This window comes from Oryctolagus cuniculus, chromosome 19 (genome assembly GCF_964237555.1).
Source record: "Oryctolagus cuniculus chromosome 19, mOryCun1.1, whole genome shotgun sequence".
Taxonomy (NCBI): Eukaryota; Metazoa; Chordata; class Mammalia; order Lagomorpha; family Leporidae; genus Oryctolagus; species Oryctolagus cuniculus.
In genome coordinates, this window is record NC_091450.1 from 37,001,835 (window position 1) to 37,024,359 (window position 22,525).

A 22,525-nucleotide genomic window follows, 5' to 3' on the forward strand; every position below is an offset into this window, starting at 1 on the left:
CCGCTCCTCCACAGAGGCACGGCACAGCACAGCACAGCGGGGAGCTGCTCTGGGGAACAGCCAGAGGAACAGGTGGGAGGAGTGGGTGGAGGAGCAGGAGGAGGAGGAGGAGCAGGAGGAGGAGCAGGTGGGAGGAGCAGGAGGAGCAGGAGGAGGAGGAGGAGGAAGAGGAGCAGGTGGAGGAGGAGCAGCAGGTGGAGGAGGAGCAGCAGGTGGGAGGAGCAGGAGGAGGAGGAGCAGGAGGAGGAGCGGCAGGTGGAGGAGGAGGAGCAGGTGGGAGGAGTGGGTGGAGGAGCAGGAGGAGGAGGAGCAGGAGGAGGAGCGGCAGGTGGAGGAGGAGGAGCAGGTGGGAGGAGTGGGTGGAGGAGCAGGAGGAGGAGCAGGAGGAGGAGCAGGAGGAGCAGCAGGTGGAGCAGGTGGAGGAGGAGCAGGTGAAGGAGGAGGAGGAGCAGGAGGAGGAGCAGGGAGGAGGAGCAGGAGGAGGAGCAGGAGGAGGAGGAGCAGGAGGAGGAGGAGCGGGTGGGAGGAGCAGGTGGAGGAGCAGGTGGAGGAGGAGCAGGAGGAGGAGCAGGAGGAGGAGCAGGTGGAGGAGGAGCAGGTGGGAGAAGCAGGTGGGAGGAGCAGGTGGAGCAGGTGGAGGAGGAGGAGGAGCAGGAGGAGGAGCGGGTGGGAGAAGCAGGTGGGAGGAGCAGGTGGAGCAGGTGGAGGAGCAGGAGGAGCAGGAGGAGGAGCGGGTGGGAGGAGCAGGTGGAGGAGGAGCAGGTGAAGGAGGAGGAGGAGCAGGTGGAGGAGGAGGAGCAGGTGGAGGAGGAGGAGGAGCAGGAGGAGGAGCAGGTGAAGGAGGAGCAGCAGGTGGAGCAGGTGGAGGAGGAGCAGGTGGAGGAGGAGTGGGTGGGAGGAGCAGGTGGAGGAGCAGGAGGAGGAGCAGCAGGAGGAGGAGGAGCAGGTGGAGGAGGAGCAGGAGGAGGAGCAGGAGGAGGAGCAGGTGGAGGAGGAGCAGGTGGAGGAGGAGCAGGTGGAGGAGGAGGAGGAAGAGGAGCAGGAGGAGGAAGAGGAGCAGGAGGAGGAGCAGGAGGAGGAAGAGGAGCAGGAGGAGGAGGAGCAGGTGGGAGAAGCAGGTGGGAGGAGCAGGAGGAGGAGCAGGAGGAGGAGGAGCAGGAGGAGGAGCGGGTGGGAGGAGCAGGTGGGAGGAGCAGGCAGGAGCAGGTGGGAGGTGTAGGCCCTCGACAGAGCACACCCAGCGCAGGCCTCAGGCCCTGTGGGACACAGGGACCAACAGGAAGCAACCGAAGCTAACTTCTCTCCCAGTGCGTGAAGGTGTGCCCGGGGTCTCAGCCACCACACAGCTCCCGGCACAGACACTGGTCAGGTGCAGCCGATGCTGGCCCAAGCAAGCTAACTCGCACTGTCCATGCCGGCCCTGCCTGTGTCCTAACTCAGGAAGCAGGCCAGGCAGCCAGGAGCTGCCCCAAGCCAGGCCCCACTGAACCTCCCCGCGCCACCTCCAAGCCCTCGTTGGCCTCACCTGGCTGCCTGGAGCCCAGGACCAAAGCCACACTGGAGGCAGCCGGCTCTCCCACTGAGGGTGGAGGGACCAGGGAGGACAGCCGGGACGGGCAGACCCAGCACTCAGCAGCTCCACCCAGAGCACTGGGGAGGGAGGAAGGGCAGGAGGGGCTGCAGGCACTGTGACACCGGCCTGGGTCAGGGAGGGGTGGGACTCGAGGGCTGGCATCTCTGTGACGCTCGTCCCAGACCCAGAGCCATGCAGCAGCCTGGTCACAAGGAGCCTGGCAGGCCCAGGGAGACGCCGCAAGCAGGCCAGGGATGGGGGCCAGCGCAGGCCAGAACGGACTGCAGCCGGCGGGGTGGGGAGGGCCAGGACGTCCCTGGAAGGCCTCGCAGACACCTGTCTGCCGTGGAGGAGGGGCCAGTCCCCACAGCATGGAGAACACCTGTCCACGTGGGAGCAGGACGGGTCCACACCGCACTGCCTGACAGCACCCCCTTGCCCCACCAGAACAAGGGTTCCAGGGAGACTGAGGGAAGACAGAAGGGGCAGCCCCTCCCCCAGGGTCCAGCCCAAGCAAAAGCAGGGCTGACAGGAAGACAGGCAAAGGCACACCGTGGCGGGGCGGGGCCTGCCGCTCAGCCCCGCACCGGGAGCAGTGATTTCTGCTTGCGCAGCCAGCCTGGCGGAGGAGCTCCCCCTGCAGCCCCAGGCTCCACTGACAGCCTCCCCAGGGTCCTGTCTAGACAAGGACGCTGCCCAGCACAGCTGCCAGAGTCTGAGAGGCGGATGGACAGGCGGACAGGCATGGGGCACTCACAGTATCCACAGGGACCTGCTGCCAGGACAGGCCAGCCCAGGCTGCAAAGTCATCGCCCGGGCCCACAGAGGGGAACAATGCTCCCAAGGCCCCCGGCCCCTCCCCCACCTAAGAGCCTGGTCTCACGCCGCCACCCCCCCCCCAGGCCCCGGACTAGAAACCCACTGGATGGGCCGCCTGCTGCCTGCTTCAGGGTGCAGTCTAGGCACGGCGAGTGCTCAGGGAACCGTGGAGCCCCGGGCTCCTCTTCGGGTTCCTCCCCAAGGACCCCAGTGCCATCAACGCCCACTCCCTTCCCGCAGAGCCCAGGACTCTTCCAGAAAGGGCTGTGTCAGACTGCCGAGGGCCGAGCCACAAAAAACTCAACGCCCAGGGCCAGCACAGACCTCCCTGGAAATACTCAGTGTTTTAAAGTAAACAAGATACATCAGAGCAAATCACAAACAAGCCACAGGAACATACATCAAATCACCCAACTGCACGGAAGGGCCCAGCACCCAGCACCCAGTACCCATGGACCCATGGCTTCCCCAACTGCACGGAAGGGCCCAGCACCCAGCACCCATGGCTTCCCCAACTGCACAGAAGGGCCCAGCACCCCAGCACCCACGGCTTCCCCAACTGCACGGAAGGGCCCAGCACCCCAGTACCAATGGCTTCCCCAACTGCACGGAAGGGCCCAGCACCCAGTACCCCAGTACCCATGGCTTCCCCAACTGCACAGAAGGACCCAGCACCCCAGTACCCCAGTACCAATGGCATCCCCAACTGCACGGAAGGGCCCAGCACCCAGCACCCCAGTACCCATGGCTTCCCCCACTGCACGGAAGGACCCAGCACCCAACACCCATGGCTCGCCCAACTGCAAGGAAGGGCCCAGCACCCCAGTACCCAGCACCCATGGCTTCCCCAACTGCACGGAAGGGACCAGCACCCAGTACCCCAGTATCCACGGCTTCCCCAACTGCACGGAAGGGCCCAGCACCCTAATACCCAGTACCCATGGCTTCCCCAACTGCACGGAAGGACCCAGCACCCAGTACCCATGGCTCCCCCAACTGCAAGGAAGGGCCCAGCACCCAGCACCCATGGCTTCCCCAACTGCACGGAAGGGCCCAGCACCCAGCACCCAGCACCCATGGCTTCCCCAACTGCATGGAAGGGCCCAGCACCCCAGCACCCAGCACCCATGGCTTCCCCCACTGCATAGAAGAGCCCAGCACCCCAGCACCCAGCACCCATGGCTTCCCCAACTGCAAGGAAGGACCCAGCACCCCAGTACCCCAGTACCCACGGCTTCCCCAACTGCACGGAAGGGCCCAGCACCCCAGTACCCCAGTACCCATGGCTTCCCCAACTGCACGGAAGGACCCAGCACCCCAATACCCAGCACCCATGGCTTCCCCAACTGCACGGAAGGGCCCAGCACCCCAGCACCCATGGCTTCCCCAACTGCATGGAAGGGCCCAGCACCCAGCACCCAGCACCCATGGCTTCCCCAACTGCACGGAAGGGCCCAGCACCCTAGCACCCATGGCTTCCCCAACTGCACAGAAGGGCCCAGCACCAGCACCCAGCACCCATGGCTTCCCCAACTGCACGGAAGGGCCCAGCACCCTAGCACCCATGGCTTCCCCAACTGCACAGAAGGGCCCAGCACCAGCACCCAGCACCCATGGCTTCCCCAACTGCACGGAAGGGCCCAGCACCCCAGCACCCATGGCTTCCCCTACTGCACAGAAGGGCCCAGCACCCAGCACCCTAGCACCCATGGCTTCCCCAACTGCACGGAAGGGCCCAGCACCCCAGCACCCATGGCTTCCCCAGCTGCACGGAAGGGCCCAGCACCCCAGCACCCCAGCACCCATGGCTTCCCCTACTGCACGGAAGGGCCCAGCACCCAGCACCCATGGCTTCCCCAACTGCACGGAAGGGCCCAGCACCCCAGCACCCATGGCTTCCCCTACTGCACAGAAGGGCCCAGCACCCAGCACCCTAGCACCCATGGCTTCCCCAACTGCACAGAAGGGCCCAGCACCCAGCACCCAGCACCCATGGCTTCCCCAACTGCACAGAAGGGCCCAGCATCCAGCACCCATGGCTTCCCCATCCAGGCCCCACATTTCGGAGGTGGGGGAGCACTTGCCCAGCTACACATGGGGCAGCGAGGGTCTCCAGCCCAGCGCCCCTTCCACACTCCCCTAAGCAAGCTCTGGCTCCTCCATGGGCACCACAGGGTCAGGCAGAGGAGCCCAGGGCCGAGCCCCCTGCGCTGTGAGCACCCCGGGCCACTCCACTCCCCAGGGCGCGCCGCACTGCCGAGCAAGGCCACTGCGGGATCTGAAGGGCAGGCAGGGCACAGGTCTCCTCGGGCTCTGGCCGCCTCCCCCGTGTACCGGGCACCACTCGTCCTGTAGCCAGCCAGGTGAGCGCTCCTGGCCCAAGAGCTTACTAACGTAAAGGACAGGGTCCCGAGGCCGGGCAAGGCACACCCCCACCCCTGTGTCTCTAACGTTTTAGAGAGGCTATATTAAAAACGGCTTAAACATCATCAAATCTGGTACATTCACAGCAAGAAAATATGGAAATCCAATAAAGTTAGCAGAGCACGGAACTGAGGGGACACGGGCAGCAGGCGATCAGACGGGCAGGGAACAGCTCGAGATCAGCACACAGGAAAGAGCTCCAGCCCATTTAACATTCAGAGCACCGCGTCTCCTTCCTGCGAGCCGCGTCCCAGGGGACTTTCCAACAGGCTCTGCTGGCACCGGCTGCGGGGTCCTGAGCAGATCCTCAGAAACCAGCTAACAAGACAGGCCGCGGACACGCCTGCCTCACTGGCTGCACCCAGACGGCGGAGTGCTCCCCCTGCAGCGGCCCTGCTTCAGGGTCCTTCCCCACCCTGGCCCCCCGGGTCGCAGCCACAAAAGGCATCTGCTTCCTTCTCCACACACAGGGCCCCCAGGGCTCAGACCACACACATCCAAGTCCAGTCGAGCTAGGCTGGGACAGGCTTGCCGCATCAACCAGGCCAGTGGCCAGTGACCTCATGTGAGCGCTGGGGCTCAGGCCCGAGAACGCTGGCTCGGCGCAGGTGTCTGGGCCCGCAGAGCACACAGCCGTGCCTTCAACCCCACCAGTGACCTCACGTGAGCGCTGGGGCCCAGGCCCGAGGACGCTGGCTCGGCGCAGGTGTCTGGGCCCGCAGAGCACACAGCCGTGCCCTCAACCCCACCAGTGACCTCACGTGAGCGCTGGGGCCCAGGCCCGAGGACGCTGGCTCGGCGCAGGTGTCCGGGCCCGCAGAGCACACGCAGCCGTGCCCTCAACCCCACCAGTGACCTCACGTGAGCGCTGGGGCCCAGGCCCGAGGACGCTGGCTCGGCACAGGTGTCTGGGCCCGCAGAGCACACGCAGCCGTGCCCTCAACCCCACCAGTGGCCTCACGTGAGTGCTGGGGCTCAGGCCCAAACAACTGAGCAGAAGGTAGAGCTCTGTCTCGAAGGCCTCACGCCCCAGACCCTGCCAGTTCCCCTCAGCAGCTGCTTCCGCCTGGCAGGAAGCAGCTGTACAGCCCGCCAGGCCGCCCCTTCCGCAGCAGGACACAGGCGGGCCCTCCGTGTCTCCCCGTGTCTCCACGGCTGCACCAGCGCTCGATGCATGCTCGAGCCACGGATGGGAAGGATGCCGCCGTGAACACACACACGTGTGCCTGCTTCGGGCGGAGGGCGCAGGCACTGGCTTGCTCTACAGCCGCAGTGAGGGCACGTTCCCGCCGCCACGTCCTCGCCAGCACCTCTCGGCAGGCGTGCAGCATCGCCTCCCCGCTACCGGCACTGCCCTGCTCGGTGCCCGCCCCTTCCTGTCCCCTTGCTGTGAGTTCTCCAGTTCTCGGACACTTCAGGCACCGGCCTTCTCGGGAGTCCTGGGCAGAGTCTGACTCCCCGTCAACTGTCCCTGCAGTCTGATGAAGTCCAGCTCCTACCCGCCCACCCCCGCACAGGTGGCGTGCCCGGCGCTCCACCTTCACCACCACACTGCGGCTGGCCTGCTGTATGCTCTAGGAACCTGGAGTTGTGTGTCCTGCCTTGGGTCTAGACTCCGTCTCGGGGGATCGCTGCACAAGGGTGAGGTCAGTGGCCATGTGCCCCGTCCAGCACCTGGGCTGGGCAAGCTTGTCTCTCTCCCTGGAGCAGCTCCTGCTCTCTGCCTGCACCCGTGGTCTGGTCCTGGCCTCCCAATCCGCTCCACGGACCTGTCTGCTCTTCATGAACGCCACCCTGCCTGGCCGCAGCCGCAGCCAGGAGACAATCCGCCCTCAGACCCAGTGCCTGTAAACTTCAGAACCTGCTAGCCGACAGCCACGAACAGCCTGGTGGGGCTCCGACAGGGCAGCAGGCGAGGGGTGTGTGGCACTGGACGATCCTGAGTCTTCCCCCTCGGACGAGGTCTCCGCACTGAGGCCTTGGCTTCCTACTCCACAGCTCTGTAAGCAGCCACGTGAGGACCCAGAATCTCTGTCCAGAGACAGCTCCGTAGCGATATGGTCAGCGGTGTTGTTTTCTGCTTCAAATCCCACCTCACTGCCGGCAGCTGCCACACACACACACACACACACACACACACACACGAGCACCTGCGGCAATCAAGGAGGCCCAAGTTCAGGTGCAGCCAAGGTGCAGAGACCGCCGAGGATCCATCTACGATCTCCCTCATCCTTGCCTCAAAACAAGCAGCAGATCCAAGCACACTCATTTCGGAGCGCTCTCAAAAGGGCACGGCAACCCAGATTCCAGCGCCGCCATCCAGGGACCCCGTCACAAAGGCGCCCTCTTCCCCGAGCCCCACGGCTGCATGGGCACTCCCTGACCTCCATGAGACGCCCGGTTCCTGTCCCAGCTGCCAACAAGATCTCAACTGTGCAGACGGCCCGCACTTCCGGAGACTCGCACACGTCACCTCCGCCCCTGCCCGGGCCCTGGAAGCCAGCTACGGCTCAGCACCACCCACCTCCATCCCTGGTGAAGGGGCGCAGCAGAACCAGGAAGAAGGCACTCCCAGCAATCGGGGCCCCTGTGATGTCCACCTCGGGCTGCGCCACGCGAGGCCGAACGCACACTGAGCTGTCCCAGGCCGATGGCTCTGAACCACGCCCCTCGGGCTCCACGGCTCCACGGCGCAGCAGGCAGTTCGAAGCCATCATCACGACGGCAGCTGAGGTTCAACAAGCCCTTCTGTGCCAGCCGCACCTGGTCCACGGGCAGAGTCGGGGCAGCCCAGAGACAGGCCCGCAGCCCACGGCGGCAGGTGGGTTTCCCTGATCTGCACCCGACTCACCCGCTGCAGCCACATCACGGAGGTGGTTTTTTGTTTTGTTTTGTTTTTTGTTTTTTTTTTTTTGACAGGCAGAGTGGACAGTGAGAGAGAGAGACAGAGAGAAAGGTCTTCCTTTACTGTTGGTTCACCCTCCAATGGCTGCCGCACCGGCGCACCGGCGCACCGCGCTGATCCGAGGGCAGGAGCCAGGAGCCAGGTACTTTTCCTGGTCTCCCATGGGGTGCAGGGCCCAAGCACTTGGGCCATCCTCCACTGCACTCCCTGGCCACAGCAGAGAGCTGGCCTGGAAGAGGGGCAACCGGGACAGAATCCGGCACCCCGACCGGGACTAGAACCCCGTGTGCCGGCGCCACAAGGCAGAGGATTAGCCTAGTGAGCTGCGGCGCCGGCCACGGAGGGTTTTACACAGGGGAGGCGAACGGGCCACAGCGCATGGGGTAACACAAGAATTTAACACACGCGGCCAGCGCTAGGGCGCTGCAGGTTAGGCCTCCGCCTGAGATGCTGGCGACCATCCAGGCACTGGTTCAAGTCCCAGCTGCTCCATTTCCAATCCAGCTCCCTGCAAATGCACCTGGAAAGAAAATGTCCCAATTCCTCGGGCCCCTGCACCCAAGTGGAAGACCCAGATGCAGTTCCAGCTTCCTGGCTTTGGCCCGACCCAATCTCAGTTGTTTGGTCTTTTTCGGGTTAACCAAGCTGATGGAAGAGGGTGTGTGTGTATGTGTGTGTGTGTGTCCATGTGCACCTCTCTAACTCTGGTCTTTCAAATAAATACATAAATCTTTAAAAAGAGAAGAAAATCAACACTGTTTCGAGAGGGGAGGAGGCGGGGAAAGGGCAGGTCCCAGCGGGGACCCTTGGCAAGTGCGTGCCTGGCAATCTGGCTCGGCACCTGGCCCTCCAGTGCCCGCCACGGGCCCAGGCCAGCACAGGAGCCCACTCGGCCTAATGAAGTGAGGCGGGCGCCGCGAGCAAGGGGCCAGGGAGACGAGTGCTCCAGGGTGGAGAGGCGGAGAGAAAGCTGTTACTGACAAAACTGAAGGAAAAGCACGCTGCATCTGGGGATCGGCCCGAGTGGCAAACCCACATCTCCAACTCCTGCAATAAACTCACGTTCAAGGCAAGGAAGCAGAGGAGGGCTCGCCTGCAGCCTCTTGCCTGTGCCGCGACGCGGCCCCGTGCCTCATCGCCACTCCCTGGGACACCCCGGCCCCCGCAAGCACCACTCATGAGGCACCCACCGCACACAGGGCTGCCCATGACCTTCCGAGAACACACAAAGGCACAAGTCCGTGCATTACAGACGGAGGAGGACGAGCTCAGGGGCTGGTGAGCAGCTGGGCCAGTGGGGACCCGGTGACAGGGCCACAGGACAGCTCCTCTCGCCACCAGGGCACATGAGCTGAGTTTCCAGATTGAAAATAAGGCAGGGGCTCCAGGAACCTAGAGAACAGAAATGCCTCCTCCCTCAGGGTGGACATTCAACAGAGGCCCCCTGCCCTGAGCCGCAGATGGCAAGGAGGGTGCTGGGGCACTCTGCTCTGGGTCAGCCCTGTGGGGACAGGGAGGGGTCCCAGCTGAGCAGAATCTGGGGAACACAGGCTCCAGGAAAGCCTGGTGCTTACAGTGCCTGTGGACACAAGACAGGCTCCAAGGTATGGGATGCCCAAACTCCAGGGAGCACCCACATCGGGCTGTGGGCCTGGGCGCAGCCAGAGAGCACACGCCCCAGGACGCAGGTCTGGGCTGCCACCTTCTTGTCCATGCTGCTCTAGCCACAGTGCCCCCGTCTGGGCTGGAGAGGCTCCTGGCCAGCACACAGCAGCCCCTTCCCCGCCCCCCAACAAGCTAACAGCCTGCCAAGGGAGGAAGGGTGCTGCCGGCCCCTCAGCCAACGCAGCAGGTCTCCTTGGCCTTGACCCACAGAGTCACGGTGCCAGAAAGTCTGTGTCCCTGCCTCTGACAGAAACAGCAGCAGGGAATCGCCCAGAGCCTCGAGAGAGTAAACCAAACACTGCGCAGACCCCCACAGCCACGGCTCAGGGCCAGCGGGAGGTGCGGGGCCTGCTGAGTGCCCACGGCAGCTGGGGGGCCGGCACTACTGCCCGAGCGCCGGATCCCTGAGCCTGGTGGACGGCAACCCTGCACCCCACCCCGCTCACACCACGGAGTGCACACAGCTTGCTGACTTCACGCGCGGAAGACGGACGACCCTGCAGCTCCTGTGAGCGCCACCCGTCACTCCTGTCACCCGAGGGAGGAAAACCGCGGGCAAAGCCCAGGGCCTGCCAGCAACAGAGGCGTCCCCTGGACACACCCAAGGACTGCTGGGAGCGGCTGCGTTCTCAGCCCTGCGGGCGCTGATCACTTATCTCCAGGGGCTTCCAAGGGGAGCCGAAAGGTCGCTCAGAGACCAGAAACACTTCCATGTTCATGGACACAAGAGGCCAGAGATGCAAGAACTGTGCGCTGGCTCTGTCAGTGGCCACGTGTCTGCGGGTGCCACTGCCCTCCTCTGGCTGAGGATTGTCTCCGGGTGTCCCTTCCAAGGCCACCCGCCCCTGCGAGGAGACCAGCAGCAGCCTGGCCAGCCCCTCTCACTCTCGCCTGTGACCCCAGCAAGGCCTCACAGGCAGACAGAGGCAGCCGCCTGCCACCCACACCTCAGGAAGCGGAGCACAGCCAGCAGCCTGAGGTGTGCAAGTCTCCACTGGCTGCAGCAGAGCCCGGAGCCCCACGCTGGGAGGGGCTGTGAGCACCCTGGAGAGCCTGCACCCACCCTCCCAGGGCCCGGAGCCCCACGCTGGGAGGGGCTCTGAGCACCCTGGAGAACCTGCACCCACCCTCCCAGAGCCCGGAGCCCCACGCTGGGAGGGGCAGCTGAGCACCCTGGAGAACCTGCACTCACCCTCCCAGAGCCCGGAGCCCCACGCTGGGAGGGGCTCTGAGCACCCTGGAGAACCTGCACCCACCCTCCCAGAGCCCGGAGCCCCACGCTGGGAGGGGCTCTGAGCACCCTGGAGAGCCTGCACCCACCCTCCCAGAGCCCGGAGCCCCACGCTGGGAGGGGCTCTGAGCACCCTGGAGAACCTGCACCCACCCTCCCAGAGCCCGGAGCCCCACGCTGGGAGGGGCTCTGAGCACCCTGGAGAGCCTGCACCCACCCTCCCAGGGCCCGGAGCCCCACGCTGGGAGGGGCTCTGAGCACCCTGGAGAACCTGCACCCACCCTCCCAGAGCCCGGAGCCCCACGCTGGGAGGGGCTCTGAGCACCCTGGAGAGCCTGCACCCACCCTCCCAGGGCCCGGAGCCCCACGCTGGGAGGGGCAGCTGAGCACCCTGGAGAACCTGCACTCACCCTCCCAGAGCCCGGAGCCCCACGCTGGGAGGGGCTCTGAGCACCCTGGAGAGCCTGCACCCACCCTCCCAGAGCCCGGAGCCCCACGCTGGGAGGGGCTCTGAGCACCCTGCAGAGCCTGCACCCACCCTCCCAGGGCTCCCTCCAGGCAGGGCTTGGGCCCCCACACCCTCCATCGCAGCCACAGCCTGGGTCCCAGCTCCTCGCCTCCAACCCTGCTTCCTGCCGATGCACAGCCCACCGCCTGGAGCCCTACCACCCCTAGGAGACCTGTGTAGAGATCCCGGCTCCCATCTTTGCGGGCATTTGAGGCGAGAACCAGCAGATGACAGAAATCTCTCTCAATCAATCTCAATCTCCCTCCCTCCCGCCCCCTCCTTTCCCTTTCCTCTCTGCCCAACTCTGCTTTACAAATAAATAAATCTTTTTAAAAAGAGGCTGCAGGCCCGGCACTGTGGTACAGGGGGTTAAGCCACCACCCGCAACACCGCATCCCATATGGGCACCGCGTCAAGTCCTGGTGTCTCCACTCCCCATCCAGCTCCCTGCCAACGCATTTTGGGAAAGCAGCCGAAGATGGCCCAAGTGCTTGGGCCCCTGCACCCACATGGGAGACCTGGAGGAAGCTCCTGGCTCAGCTCTGGCCGTTGCAGCCATCTGGGGAGAGAACCAGCGGATGGAGGACCTCTCCCCCTCTCTCTGAAACTGTGCCTTTCAGATACATCTATAAAAATTTAAAAATGTAAAAGAAGCTCCAGGAAGACCCCTGGACTGGGCTCAGCCACATCCGGCTCAAGAGCCTTAGACTTTTCCTCCAAAAGCAGGGAAGTGGGTGACAGAAGTGATGGCTACCCCCAAGTCCCAGGGGGAGGCAAGGTGCGTGTGGGGCAGCCGCTGGGATGACCAGGCAGACACACAGCAGGCTTCCAGAAGACTCTCCCGCGGCGATGACCACTCCCACAGTGGCCGCGCTTGGGGTGACTTTGTCTAGAGCTTGCATAAAAGAGGAAGTCTCACTTCCACATCCCTTCCCCTAACAATAAAAACTCATTTAAAAGTCCATGAATATGTAAATGAAACTTTACATATGGAAATGCCACCGGCTGGGTGTGGAACACTGTGGCAGCCATCTTGCTGAGAGCTGAAGCAGGCTACAAGACCCGGGCATCTCTGCTCCCGGGACCACTGAGGTCAGACCCCGGCCCCTGACTGCCTCACCCCTACCTGGGAGGCTCACCTGGAGGGGGCAGTGCCGCAGGCACTGGGGGAGACGGGGCTGACCGCAGACCCAGAGTCAGATGGCTGCGGCCTAAGACACCAGGGACCTCAGCCCCAGGCCAAGCTGGGGGAGACTCCCATCTGTGAAGAGGCAGGCATGGGAAAGTGGGGAGCAGTCCCTCACCCCAGGCGTCACCAGCAGTACCAGAAACTACTGAAGGGCCGCACACGGGCAGAGAGAGGCAGCTGGACAAGGCGGCTGGGACCCATACTCAGCTCCAGGTCTCCGTGTCAGCACCGAGTTGGGGAAGCCAGGATGGCGGCTCAAAGCCAAGACAACAGCAGGGCCCGAGCCAGGCTGTCAGGTCCAGCCCTGAGGACGCTGCAGCACTCACGGTGCCGAGGCTGCTCCATGGTCCCGGCACATGGTGCTGGGTCCTCAACTCCCGCCCCAAATCCAAACTTCCCTGAGGAGGGAAGGGCGTAGAGAACCAGAGGAGCAGCACCTGGACACACGTCCGGGAGTCCCCAGCAGCCCACCACGCCTGGGCTGGGGGGCGGGGCAGCCACCCCATGGCCCCGGAGGGGACACATGGATGTGACCACCGCACATGGCACTGGGGCCCTGGCAACCCGTGGTGGTGCCAGACCCCAGGGGTAGGGGGCAGCGACCCTCTGGACTCCCAGCCTGCTCTTGAATGTCAGCTAGGCCTGTCCTGCAGATGAAACTGGCCAGAAAACAGACCCCAAGGGCTGCCCTGGCACCGAGCTCTGACCCAAGGCCAGGTGCTGCACCAAGCCCATGTGGGAAGGAAGATGGCACGTGGTGTGGGTAACACTACGGAAGGTGGGCACCGCAGCACGGGCAGACTCCGAGAAAGAGAGGACCAAGTCCATGAGAAACAAAGTTTGTGCCCGAGGCCGGCACCGTGGCTCACTAGGCTAATCCTCCACCTGCGGCACCAGCACACCGGGTTCTAGTCCCGGTTGGGGCACCGCATTCTGTCCTGGTTGCCCCTTTTCCTGTCCAGCTCTCTGCTGTGGCCCGGGAGTGTAGTGGAGGATGGCCCAAGTCCTTGAGCCCTGCATCCCATGGGAGACCAGGAGAAGGACCTGGCTCCGGATCAGCACAGTGCGCCGGCCGCAGCGGCCATTGGAGAGTGAACCAACGGCAAAGGAAGACCTTTCTCCCTGTCTCTCTCACTGCCCACTCTGCCTGTCAAAAAAAAAAAAAAAAAAAAAGTTTATGCCTGAAGTATGTGCCACATCAGCTAAAGGCTAACACCACCAGGAACCAAAACCAAAACAGGCATCAAGGCACAGCGAGCGAGTCTGTGGATGAGCGAGCCCCAGGCAGGAGGACAAGCGACAGCGACACAGATCTGAATCAACTGGACCTCAGCTGACCCTTGCTAGCAAGGTTCCGCTGGGAATTTTGGAGGATGGAAAAGGATTCTAAAATCTGATGCCAATTTTGTATGCAGCTTGAGGAAGGGGCATGCTTTGATTAACACCGTCAGCGTGAGGAGCTCGGTTCTCAGAAGCCTTGAGTCAGATTAGAAACAAGCTCAGATGCGGTGTGTACAGGCCACAGCAAACCTCCAAACCAAGGAAAGAGCCAGTAAGATTTGAGATTAGAGGCATAGTCCCACCCACCTTCCAGCCACGAGCCAACCAGACCTTCAGTGGGCGCAGACTGCGTGGAAGAGGACCCCAGGGGGAGTTCTCAAGGACTCCGGTCCTGTGACAAGGACCAGCACTGCTCAGAGACCTGTGGCTCCCATCTGCGGGCTGTGGAGAACAGCGTCACATCACAGAAGCAAGGGACCTAGGAGAACCAGGACTGCCAGCAAATGCCAGATGCCCAATCAGTCGGCTCTGGAAAGACCCTCGAGGTCCCAAGGCTGACTCCGACGGCTCAGGACTACCGGAGGCCTTGGCTCTGGCCGACATCCCAACGACCCTACGCACAGAACGCTGGGGAGGAGCTGCTGTGAGCGCCCAGGCAGACAGCACGCCGGCAGGACATCACCGGCACCAGCACGGAAAACGGAGCACCATCTGGCTGTCTGGCTCTGTGAGCAAGGGAAAGACCAACGTGGCAGACATCGCTGCCACGTGTCCTGCTGTGGCTGCGTCAACTGAGTGAGAACGCTCCTTCAGGGCCTGCACCCGGGGAGGCAGGGAGGACGGCGGCCCAGCTGGCAGGACCTGCACGGTGCACGTGCGAAGAGAGGCCCCCAGCATGCCACAGCAACACCAACCGCCTCGGTGCCCCGGGAACACCAGCGACCGCTCTGCAACCGGACGCTGCAGTCGGAGCGCGCCCTCGCCAGAGCCACCAGGGGGCCGAAGTGTTCTGCTGGGCCTCTGGTCACATGGCTCACGTGACCATGAGGCAGGGGAGTCAAGTCCCCTCCAGGGACAGACAACACACACGGCTGGTGGAAAAGCCAGCACTCTGGCTCAGAAGCACACCACCGAGCCAGACGTCCCCTGGCCTCCGGGAGGTGCGTATTTAAACGCTCCACACCGTCAGGTCAGAAAGGAAGGGCGCGCCCTGCAGACGGCGGGCACACGAACACGCCCGCTGACGCGCACCTTCCCAGGGAAAATGGGACTGTTTTCAGTGTTTGCCTCTGAGACAATTTCTGGCGAAAATGAAATTTCTGTCAAAAATGAATTGGATCAAAAGCCGTATGACAAATTATGTGTCATTCATCATTTCACAGGCAAAACTCCCGAACTTTGCAGCGATTGAGATTCGTCAGTGTCGATTTAGATAACTGCGATCAAGAACACAGAACTGTCCAACCCGAGACACGAGTGCTGACCCCACCCTCCACTGCTCATACATGTGAGACTAACCCTGGACACGTGTGCTGACCCCACCCTCCACTGCTCACGCATGTGAAACCAACCCTGGACACGAGTGCTGACCCCACCCTCCACGGCCCACGCATGTGAGACTAACCCTGGACACGAGTGCTGACCCCACCCTCCACTGCTCACGTATGTGAAACCCTGGACACGAGTGCTGACCCCACCCTCCACTGCTCACGCATGTGAGACCAACCCTGGACACGTGTGCTGACCCCACCCTCCACTGCTCACGCATGTGAGACCAACCCGAGACACGTGTGCTGACCCCACCCTCCACTGCTCACGCATGTGAGACTAACCTGAGACACGTGTGCTGACCCCACCCTCCACGGCCCATGCATGTGAGACCAACCCTGGACACGTGTGCTGACCCCACCCTCCACTCACTCATGCATGTGAGACTAACCCTAGACACGTGTGCTGACCCCACCCTCCACTGCTCATACATGAGACTAACCCTGGACACGTGTGCTGACCCCACCCTCCACTGCTCACACATGTGAAACCAACCCGAGACACGTGTGCTGACCCCACCCTCCACTGCTCACGCATGTGAAACCAACCCGAGACACGTGTGCTGACCCCACCCTCCACTGCTCACGCATGTGAGACTAACCCTAGACACGTGTGCTGACCCCACCCTCCACTGCTCACGCATGTGAAACCAACCCGAGACACGTGTGCTGACTCCACCCTCCACTGCTCACGCATGTGAAACCAACCCGAGACACGTGTGCTGACCCCACCCTCCACTGCTCACGCATGTGAGACTAACCCTAGACACGTGTGCTGACCCCACCCTCCACTGCTCACGCATGTGAAACCAACCCGAGACACGTGTGCTGACTCCACCCTCCACTGCTCACGCATGTGAAACCAACCCGAGACACGTGTGCTGACCCCACCCTCCACTGCTCACGCATGTGAGACTAACCCTAGACACGTGTGCTGACCCCACCCTCCACTGCTCACGCATGTGAGACTAACCCGAGACACGTGTGCTGACCCCACCCTCCACTGCTCACGCATGTGAGACTAACCCGAGACACGTGTGCTGACCCCACCCTCCACTGCTCACGCATGTGAGACTAACCCGAGACACGTGTGCTGACCCCACCCTCCACTGCTCACGCATGTGAGACTAACCCGAGACACGTGTGCTGACCCCACCCTCCACTGCTCACGCATGTGAGACTAACCCGAGACACGTGTGCTGACCCCACCCTCCACGGCTCACGCATGTGAAACCAACCCGAGACACGTGTGCTGACCCCACCCTCCACGGCTCACGCATGTGAAACCAACCCGAGACACGTGTGCTGACTCCACCCTCCACTGCTCACACATGTGAGACTAACCCTAGACACGTGTGCTGACCCCACCCTCCACTGCTCACGCATGTGAGACTAACCCGAGACACGTGTGCTGACCCCACCCTCCACTGCTCACACATGTGAAACCAACCCTGGACACGAGTGCTGACCCCACCCTCCACGGCCCACGCATGTGAGACCAACCCTGGACACGAGTGCTGACTTCACCCTCCACTGCTCACGCATGTGAAACCAACCCTGGACACGAGTGCTGACCCCACCCTCCATGGCTCACACATGTGAAACCAACCCTAGACCCGAGTGCTGACCCCACCCTCCACTGCTCATACATGAGACTAACCCTGGACACGTGTGCTGACCCCACCCTCCACTGCTCACGCATGTGAGACTAACCCGAGACACGTGTGCTGACCCCACCCTCCACTGCTCACGCATGTGAGACTAACCCGAGACACGTGTGCTGACCCCACCCTCCACTGCTCACGCATGTGAAACCAACCCGAGACACGTGTGTTGACTCCACCCTCCACTCACTCATGCATGTGAGACTAACCCTAGACACGTGTGCTGACTCCACCCTCCACTGCTCACGCATGTAAAACCCTGGACACGCGTGCTGACCCCACCCTCCACTGCTCACACATGTGAAACCAACCCGAGACACGAGTGCTGACCCCACCCTCCACTCGCTGGCACATGTGAAAGCTGGTCTGGTCCTGAACCTGGTCCCCGAAGCCAAAGCCAATCAGCAGTGAGCACTGTGCCAGGGGCCTGGTGCTGCTGTCTGTACCAGTGCTCTAGACGAGGGAGAACCTGTCCATCAGGCACACGCCCGAGGCCACACACACCCGGGCACTCACGTACAGCCACGCAGGCGCCGCACTCCAACAGGCGCCCAGAACAACACCTCTCAGGGCAGATCTGGGCAGCCTGCTTCCCAGGCAGGAAACAGGGACGCTGGGACCCAGGGTCCTGCTGCAGAAGGCAGCGTGGCCTTCCGTGTGACAGGCTCGGCGTCCTGGTCCTCCTGCGAGACTCAGCTCTGACAGGGCTGAGGCGGCATCCGCACGTCTGCCAGGACGCCCGTGCAGGGCTGACGCCTCTGGGGACGTGCACTGTGCTTCCCACGGGGGAAAGCCGGTCACGTCCAAACCCACCCGGACTGCCCAGATGCCGTCGCGGAGGGCCGGCTGGAGGGGCCAGCTCCTCGTTTGGATCCCGCACCCCGGGGCACTTTGGTCTTGACCACTTGCACAGCCCCCGCAGCCCAGAGACCAGCAGGCTCGTCAACAGGCACTGGGGATTCACCCCGGGCATCTCCGAGTCCCCATGTCCACCATCACCCGCACCTCCCGGGCACAGCCCTGATCCCTGCTGAGCGCCGGTGCCACCCACCCCACGCCCCTCGACGGCAGCACGACGGAAGCCTGCCTGCAGGGTTCCCTCCAGGTGTCTACACTGCCCCACAGCAACGCAGCCACGGGAACACCAACCACCCCACAGACGGAATCGCTCTTGCCAGCTGCTTGTGGTGAATGGCTGACGGGTGAGGAGGCCCAGCCCCAGCCCCAGTCCAAGTCTACGTCCCAGGCCCTGCCCCAGGCCCTGCCCCAGCTCCTGCCCCAGCTCCTGCCCTGCCCCAGCCCCTGCCCCTGCCCCTGCCCCTGCCCCGTCCCAGCTGGCTCTGCCCCAGTCCCTGCCCCTGCCCCTGCCCCAATCCCAGCAGGCCCTGCCCCAGTCCCTATCCCTGCTCTGGCCCCTGCCTCAGCCCCTGCCCCGGCCCCTGCCCTGCCTCAGCCCCTGCCCCTGCCCCGCCCCTGCCCCAGGCCCTGCCCCTGCCCCTGTCCCTGCCCCTGCCCCTGCCCCTGCCCCTGCCCCAGGCCCAATGCCCCTGCCCCTGCCCCTGCCCCTGCCCCTGTCCCTGCCCCTGCCCCGGCCCTGGCCCCTGCCCCTGCCTCAGCCCCTGCCCTGCCCCTGCCCCTGCCTCAGCCCCTGCCCCTGCCCCTGCCCCGGCCCCAGCCCCTGCCCCTGCTCTGGGCCCGGCCTCTGCTCTGCCCCAGCCCCTGCCCTGGCCCCTGCTGGCTCACAGGACACACTCTGCACCGGAGGCCACCCTGGAGCCTGTAACAGTGCAGCGCCCACAACCATCAGCCACTCTCCAGGCCAGCTCTGAGAGGTGGGCCAGGCACCGGCCCAGGGGAGCAGGACTCCAAGAGGCGTCACAGCAGCTCCCCACAGCCAGCCAGAGCGCCCCAGCTCCCAAGGGGACTCAGGGCCTTGCTCCCCAGCAAAGCCCCTCCACCACTGAACAGGCCCCCAGCCTGAGCCAGCCAGTCAGAACCAGAGCTGAGGTCCGACAGCGCGAGGGGCTTCCTTCCAGGGTGCCGAGGGCTGGCCCCGCCCTGGAACATCATCACCTTGTCCTGGGTGTGAAAGCCGGCGGGACTCAGAATCTGCAGTCCCAATGTCCACAGACAGCCCACCTGTGACACCCGCTTCTGTGTCACTGTCACCCTACAGGCTGGCCCCAGGACCCCAACACCTAACTCAACAGCCTCTCCCTTCAGGAAACACCCCGATCTACCACGCAGACAGAAAAAAACACACACTCGCACCAACAAGACAACTTCGTGTGTGTCAGTTCTCCCACGTTAGTGTGTCTGTCCACATGCATGTGTATGTGATTACACAGAGCATCTGTGCTACTGTGCATGAACACATGCTGTGTACACACGTGCATAGTCCCTCTGCACCCGCACACAGCTCCCCACGTTAACACGTGGGGGAACTCCTGTGTACTCAGTGCCTCTGCCCCAGGGCCTGTACACACCCAGCTCCCCATGTTAACACGTGGGCGCACTCCTGTGTACTCAATGCCTCTGCCCCAGGGCCTGTACACACACACCCAGCTCCCCACGTTAACATGTGGGCTCACTCCTGTGTACTCAGTGCCTCTGCCCCAGGGCCTGTACACACACACACAGCTCCCCATGTTAACACGCGGGCTCACTCCTGTGTACTCAGTGCCTCTGCCCCAGTGCCTATACACGCAGTCTCCATGTTAACATGTGGGCACACGCTGTGGACTCATAGTTCCTCTGCACCAGCGTGCGTAGCACACACACCTGCATGCTTCCCCACAGACAGCTGTGTCTCCCCTGTGGCCCCATACAGCCTGGCACAAGCCACACTGGGCCCAGGCTCATGCAACAAGCAGCGGGCGTTCTGCTGAGCCACATCTGCCCTCTGGGCCTCAAAGCCCAGGGCAAGCAGGACGCTGGTCTGTTTCCACTCCAACAGTCCCGGGCCTGCAGTGAAAGCAGCCTCCCCCGTGCACAGAGGGGAACAGACAGCTCATCACTCAGGCTCAAAGCAAACAGCAACGTCGGACGCCAGCAGGACACCGCGCGAACAGTTTTCAAACACTCACCTGCCAAGGCTGCAGCAAGCAAGCTGTGGGTGGCTCTGAGCTGACAAGCAGCACGGCCAGGATGGGCGCCAAGGTGGCCACTGTCCAGCAGCTGCGGGAACCCCAAGGCACCAATCATCTGCCTCGGCAGCTGCTGCTCCTGCCAAAGCAGGCAGCTGAGCAAGCGAAGGGAGGAGGTGGGGCAGGGCAGAACGGGCACAAGACGGAAGCCCCGGCCACCCTCCACAGCCACTCGTAAGGGGTCCTGCCAGGCCACCCGGGGCACACAGTGGAATGGGCACAAGACGGAAGCCCCGGCCACCCTCCACGGCCACTCGTAAGGGGTCCTGCCAGGCCACCCGGGGCACACAGTGGAATGGGCACAAGACGGAAGCCCCAGCCACCCTCCACGGCCACTGCCAGGACACCTGGGACACACAGTGGGATGGACACAAGACGGAAGCCCCGTCCACCCTGCACGGCCACTCGTAAGGGGTCCTGCCAGGCCACCCGGGGCACACAGTGAACAGTGTGTCCCTCTGACCCAGGCTGAGCGCGGGCGGTGCTGTGCACCTCTGCCCTGACCCAGCCTCCTGGGGCGCTGCTGGAGCTAACCAGCCAACAGGGGCTCTCCCCGCCCCACCCAGCTCCCTTTCTCTCCTCCTCTCCCCGATCTCTGCCTTCCAAGTAAACAGAGAACCTGGAGGGAGAGTAGGGACGTGCTGGCAGGGGCGGTCAGGGATGCGGCACCAGGAAGGACGTGGCGTCCAGACTGTGGGGAAGACCGGTGCACGGTCCCGCCAGGGGGAAACAGCAGCCATGAGCCTCGCAGGGAAGGTGGAGGGGCAAGAGGACAAGGCCACACACGTCCCCTGACGGGCCCGGGAGGAGGGGTGCCGCCAAGGGCCGGGCAGAGCTCATGGTGCATCCTGCCCGGTCCCTGGGACAAGCCTGCCCCAAGGGAGCGTGAGGACGGCCCACTGGACACGGCTGGCTTGACACCTCTGCCACAGCTCGTTTACTGCCAGTGGCACCAAATGGATTGGACGCAGCGAGGCCTCTGTCTACGTCACGGCCAACTGGACAGTAACTGGACAAGACGAGCATGAGGCCTGGTGGCACGCAGCCTGGCCGCGGCCACACCAACTCACCACCTGACGGGCACAACAGACACCACCTTCACACACCTGGCACCTGAGCCCTCCCTCTATTCTCCCCTGAGTTCTATTTATTTCAAAGGCAGAAAGAGAGAAAGAGAGATCTTCCCTCTGCTGATTAACCCACACAGCCACAGCTGGACCAGGCCACCCAGGAGCTGGGACTCAACCTGGGTCTCGCATGGGGCAGCGGGGACAGAAATCCTCGCGCGTCACCACTGCTCTGGGGGGCGGGGGGGGGGGGGTCAGCAGGAAGCCAGGACTCCAACCCAGGCACTCTGATTGGATGGGGCATCACGAGGGCTGTCTTAACACCCACCCCAGCCCAGCCCTTCTGGCCATCGCCACTGACCACACACAAGAGATGTACCTTCTCACCCAGTGGAGCCCACTATAAAACTCACCCCTGCTGGGGCCGGTGTTGTGGCACAGCGGGTGAAAGCCCCAGCCTGCAGCGCCAGCATCCTATATAGGTGCTGGTTCGAGTCCTGGCTGCTCCTCTTCCAATCCAGCTCCCTGCTAACGCACCTGGGAAAGCAGGAGATGGCCCAAGTCCTCAGGCCCCTGCATCCACATGGGGGACCTGGAGGAAGCTCCTGGCTCCTGGCTTTGGAGAGACTCAGTTCCAGCCACTGCGGCCATATGGGGAGTGAACCAGCAGGTGGAAGATCTTTCTTTCTCTGTCTCCCCCCACCCCCTCCATCTCTCTCTGTAACTCTGCCTTTCAAACAAATAGATAAATAAATCTTAATTTTAAAAAGAGGAAAGGGAAACCCACCCCTGCCATGCCTTACCCATTCTGAGAAGTCATGCGAGGGCCCTCCAAAAAGCATGTGGAAAACACGACTAAAGCTTATTTCAGAACAGGCACAGCTTTGACCTCTATCGGGGGCGTCACGTAGCTCGTGCAGGTGTGCATAAGAAACAATCGCGCACAGACAATTCTCTCCCACCAAAGTTAACTTGTCTTTGAATCCCATGTTTCCACGAGCATTTTCAAGTACCCTCGTACTTCCCAGCTCCTCAACAATGAGCAGTAACCCGTGGCGACGCGGCGAGGCCCCTGTCCATGAGCCACAGGTCATTTTACTTCTTCCTCCTCGTAACTCAAGGGCAGCTCCCAGCAGCACTTAGGCCAATTAAACCATCTGAGAACAACGGACTCCCCAGCAGCGGGTCCAAGAACACAGCCCGAGCCCAGGGCAAGCTCCACCGGCAGAGCGCAACAACACTCAACGCACACACCCCACCACCCACCTGGCCCTCCAGAGAGCCCTGCTGCTCCTGCAGACACGCATGACCGGGACGACGAGGCCTCATCACGCTCCTGGACGACCTGGAGGATGGTCCAGAGCCCAGGGAGTGCAGAAGAGCCACACTGAGACCCCACCACACGCCAGGAAAGCCCCGCGGGGGGCTGGGGAGGGGCACGATGCGTCTCCTGCGTCTGTTCCGGAGTCCTCATCACAAATAGTTCCTGGGCCCATGCAGCACAGG

General features: G+C 63.2%; 1 protein-coding gene across 4 annotated transcripts in view; it reads right to left on the reverse strand.

Moving 5' to 3' along the window:
- MAD1L1 (mitotic arrest deficient 1 like 1) overlaps positions 1-22,525 on the reverse strand; it is a 280,453-nt gene that overhangs the window by 200,120 nt on the left and 57,808 nt on the right. The window contains exon 1 of one of the 4 annotated variants that reach the window (XM_070064281.1): positions 19,893-20,763. The exons of the other annotated variants lie outside the window; for them this stretch is intronic. Coding sequence (XP_069920382.1) covers positions 19,893-20,692 — 800 coding nt within the window. The 5' untranslated portion in view covers positions 20,693-20,763. Of the gene's footprint in view, positions 1-19,892; positions 20,764-22,525 lie in introns of those variants that run through there. 4 annotated transcript variants of the gene reach the window in all.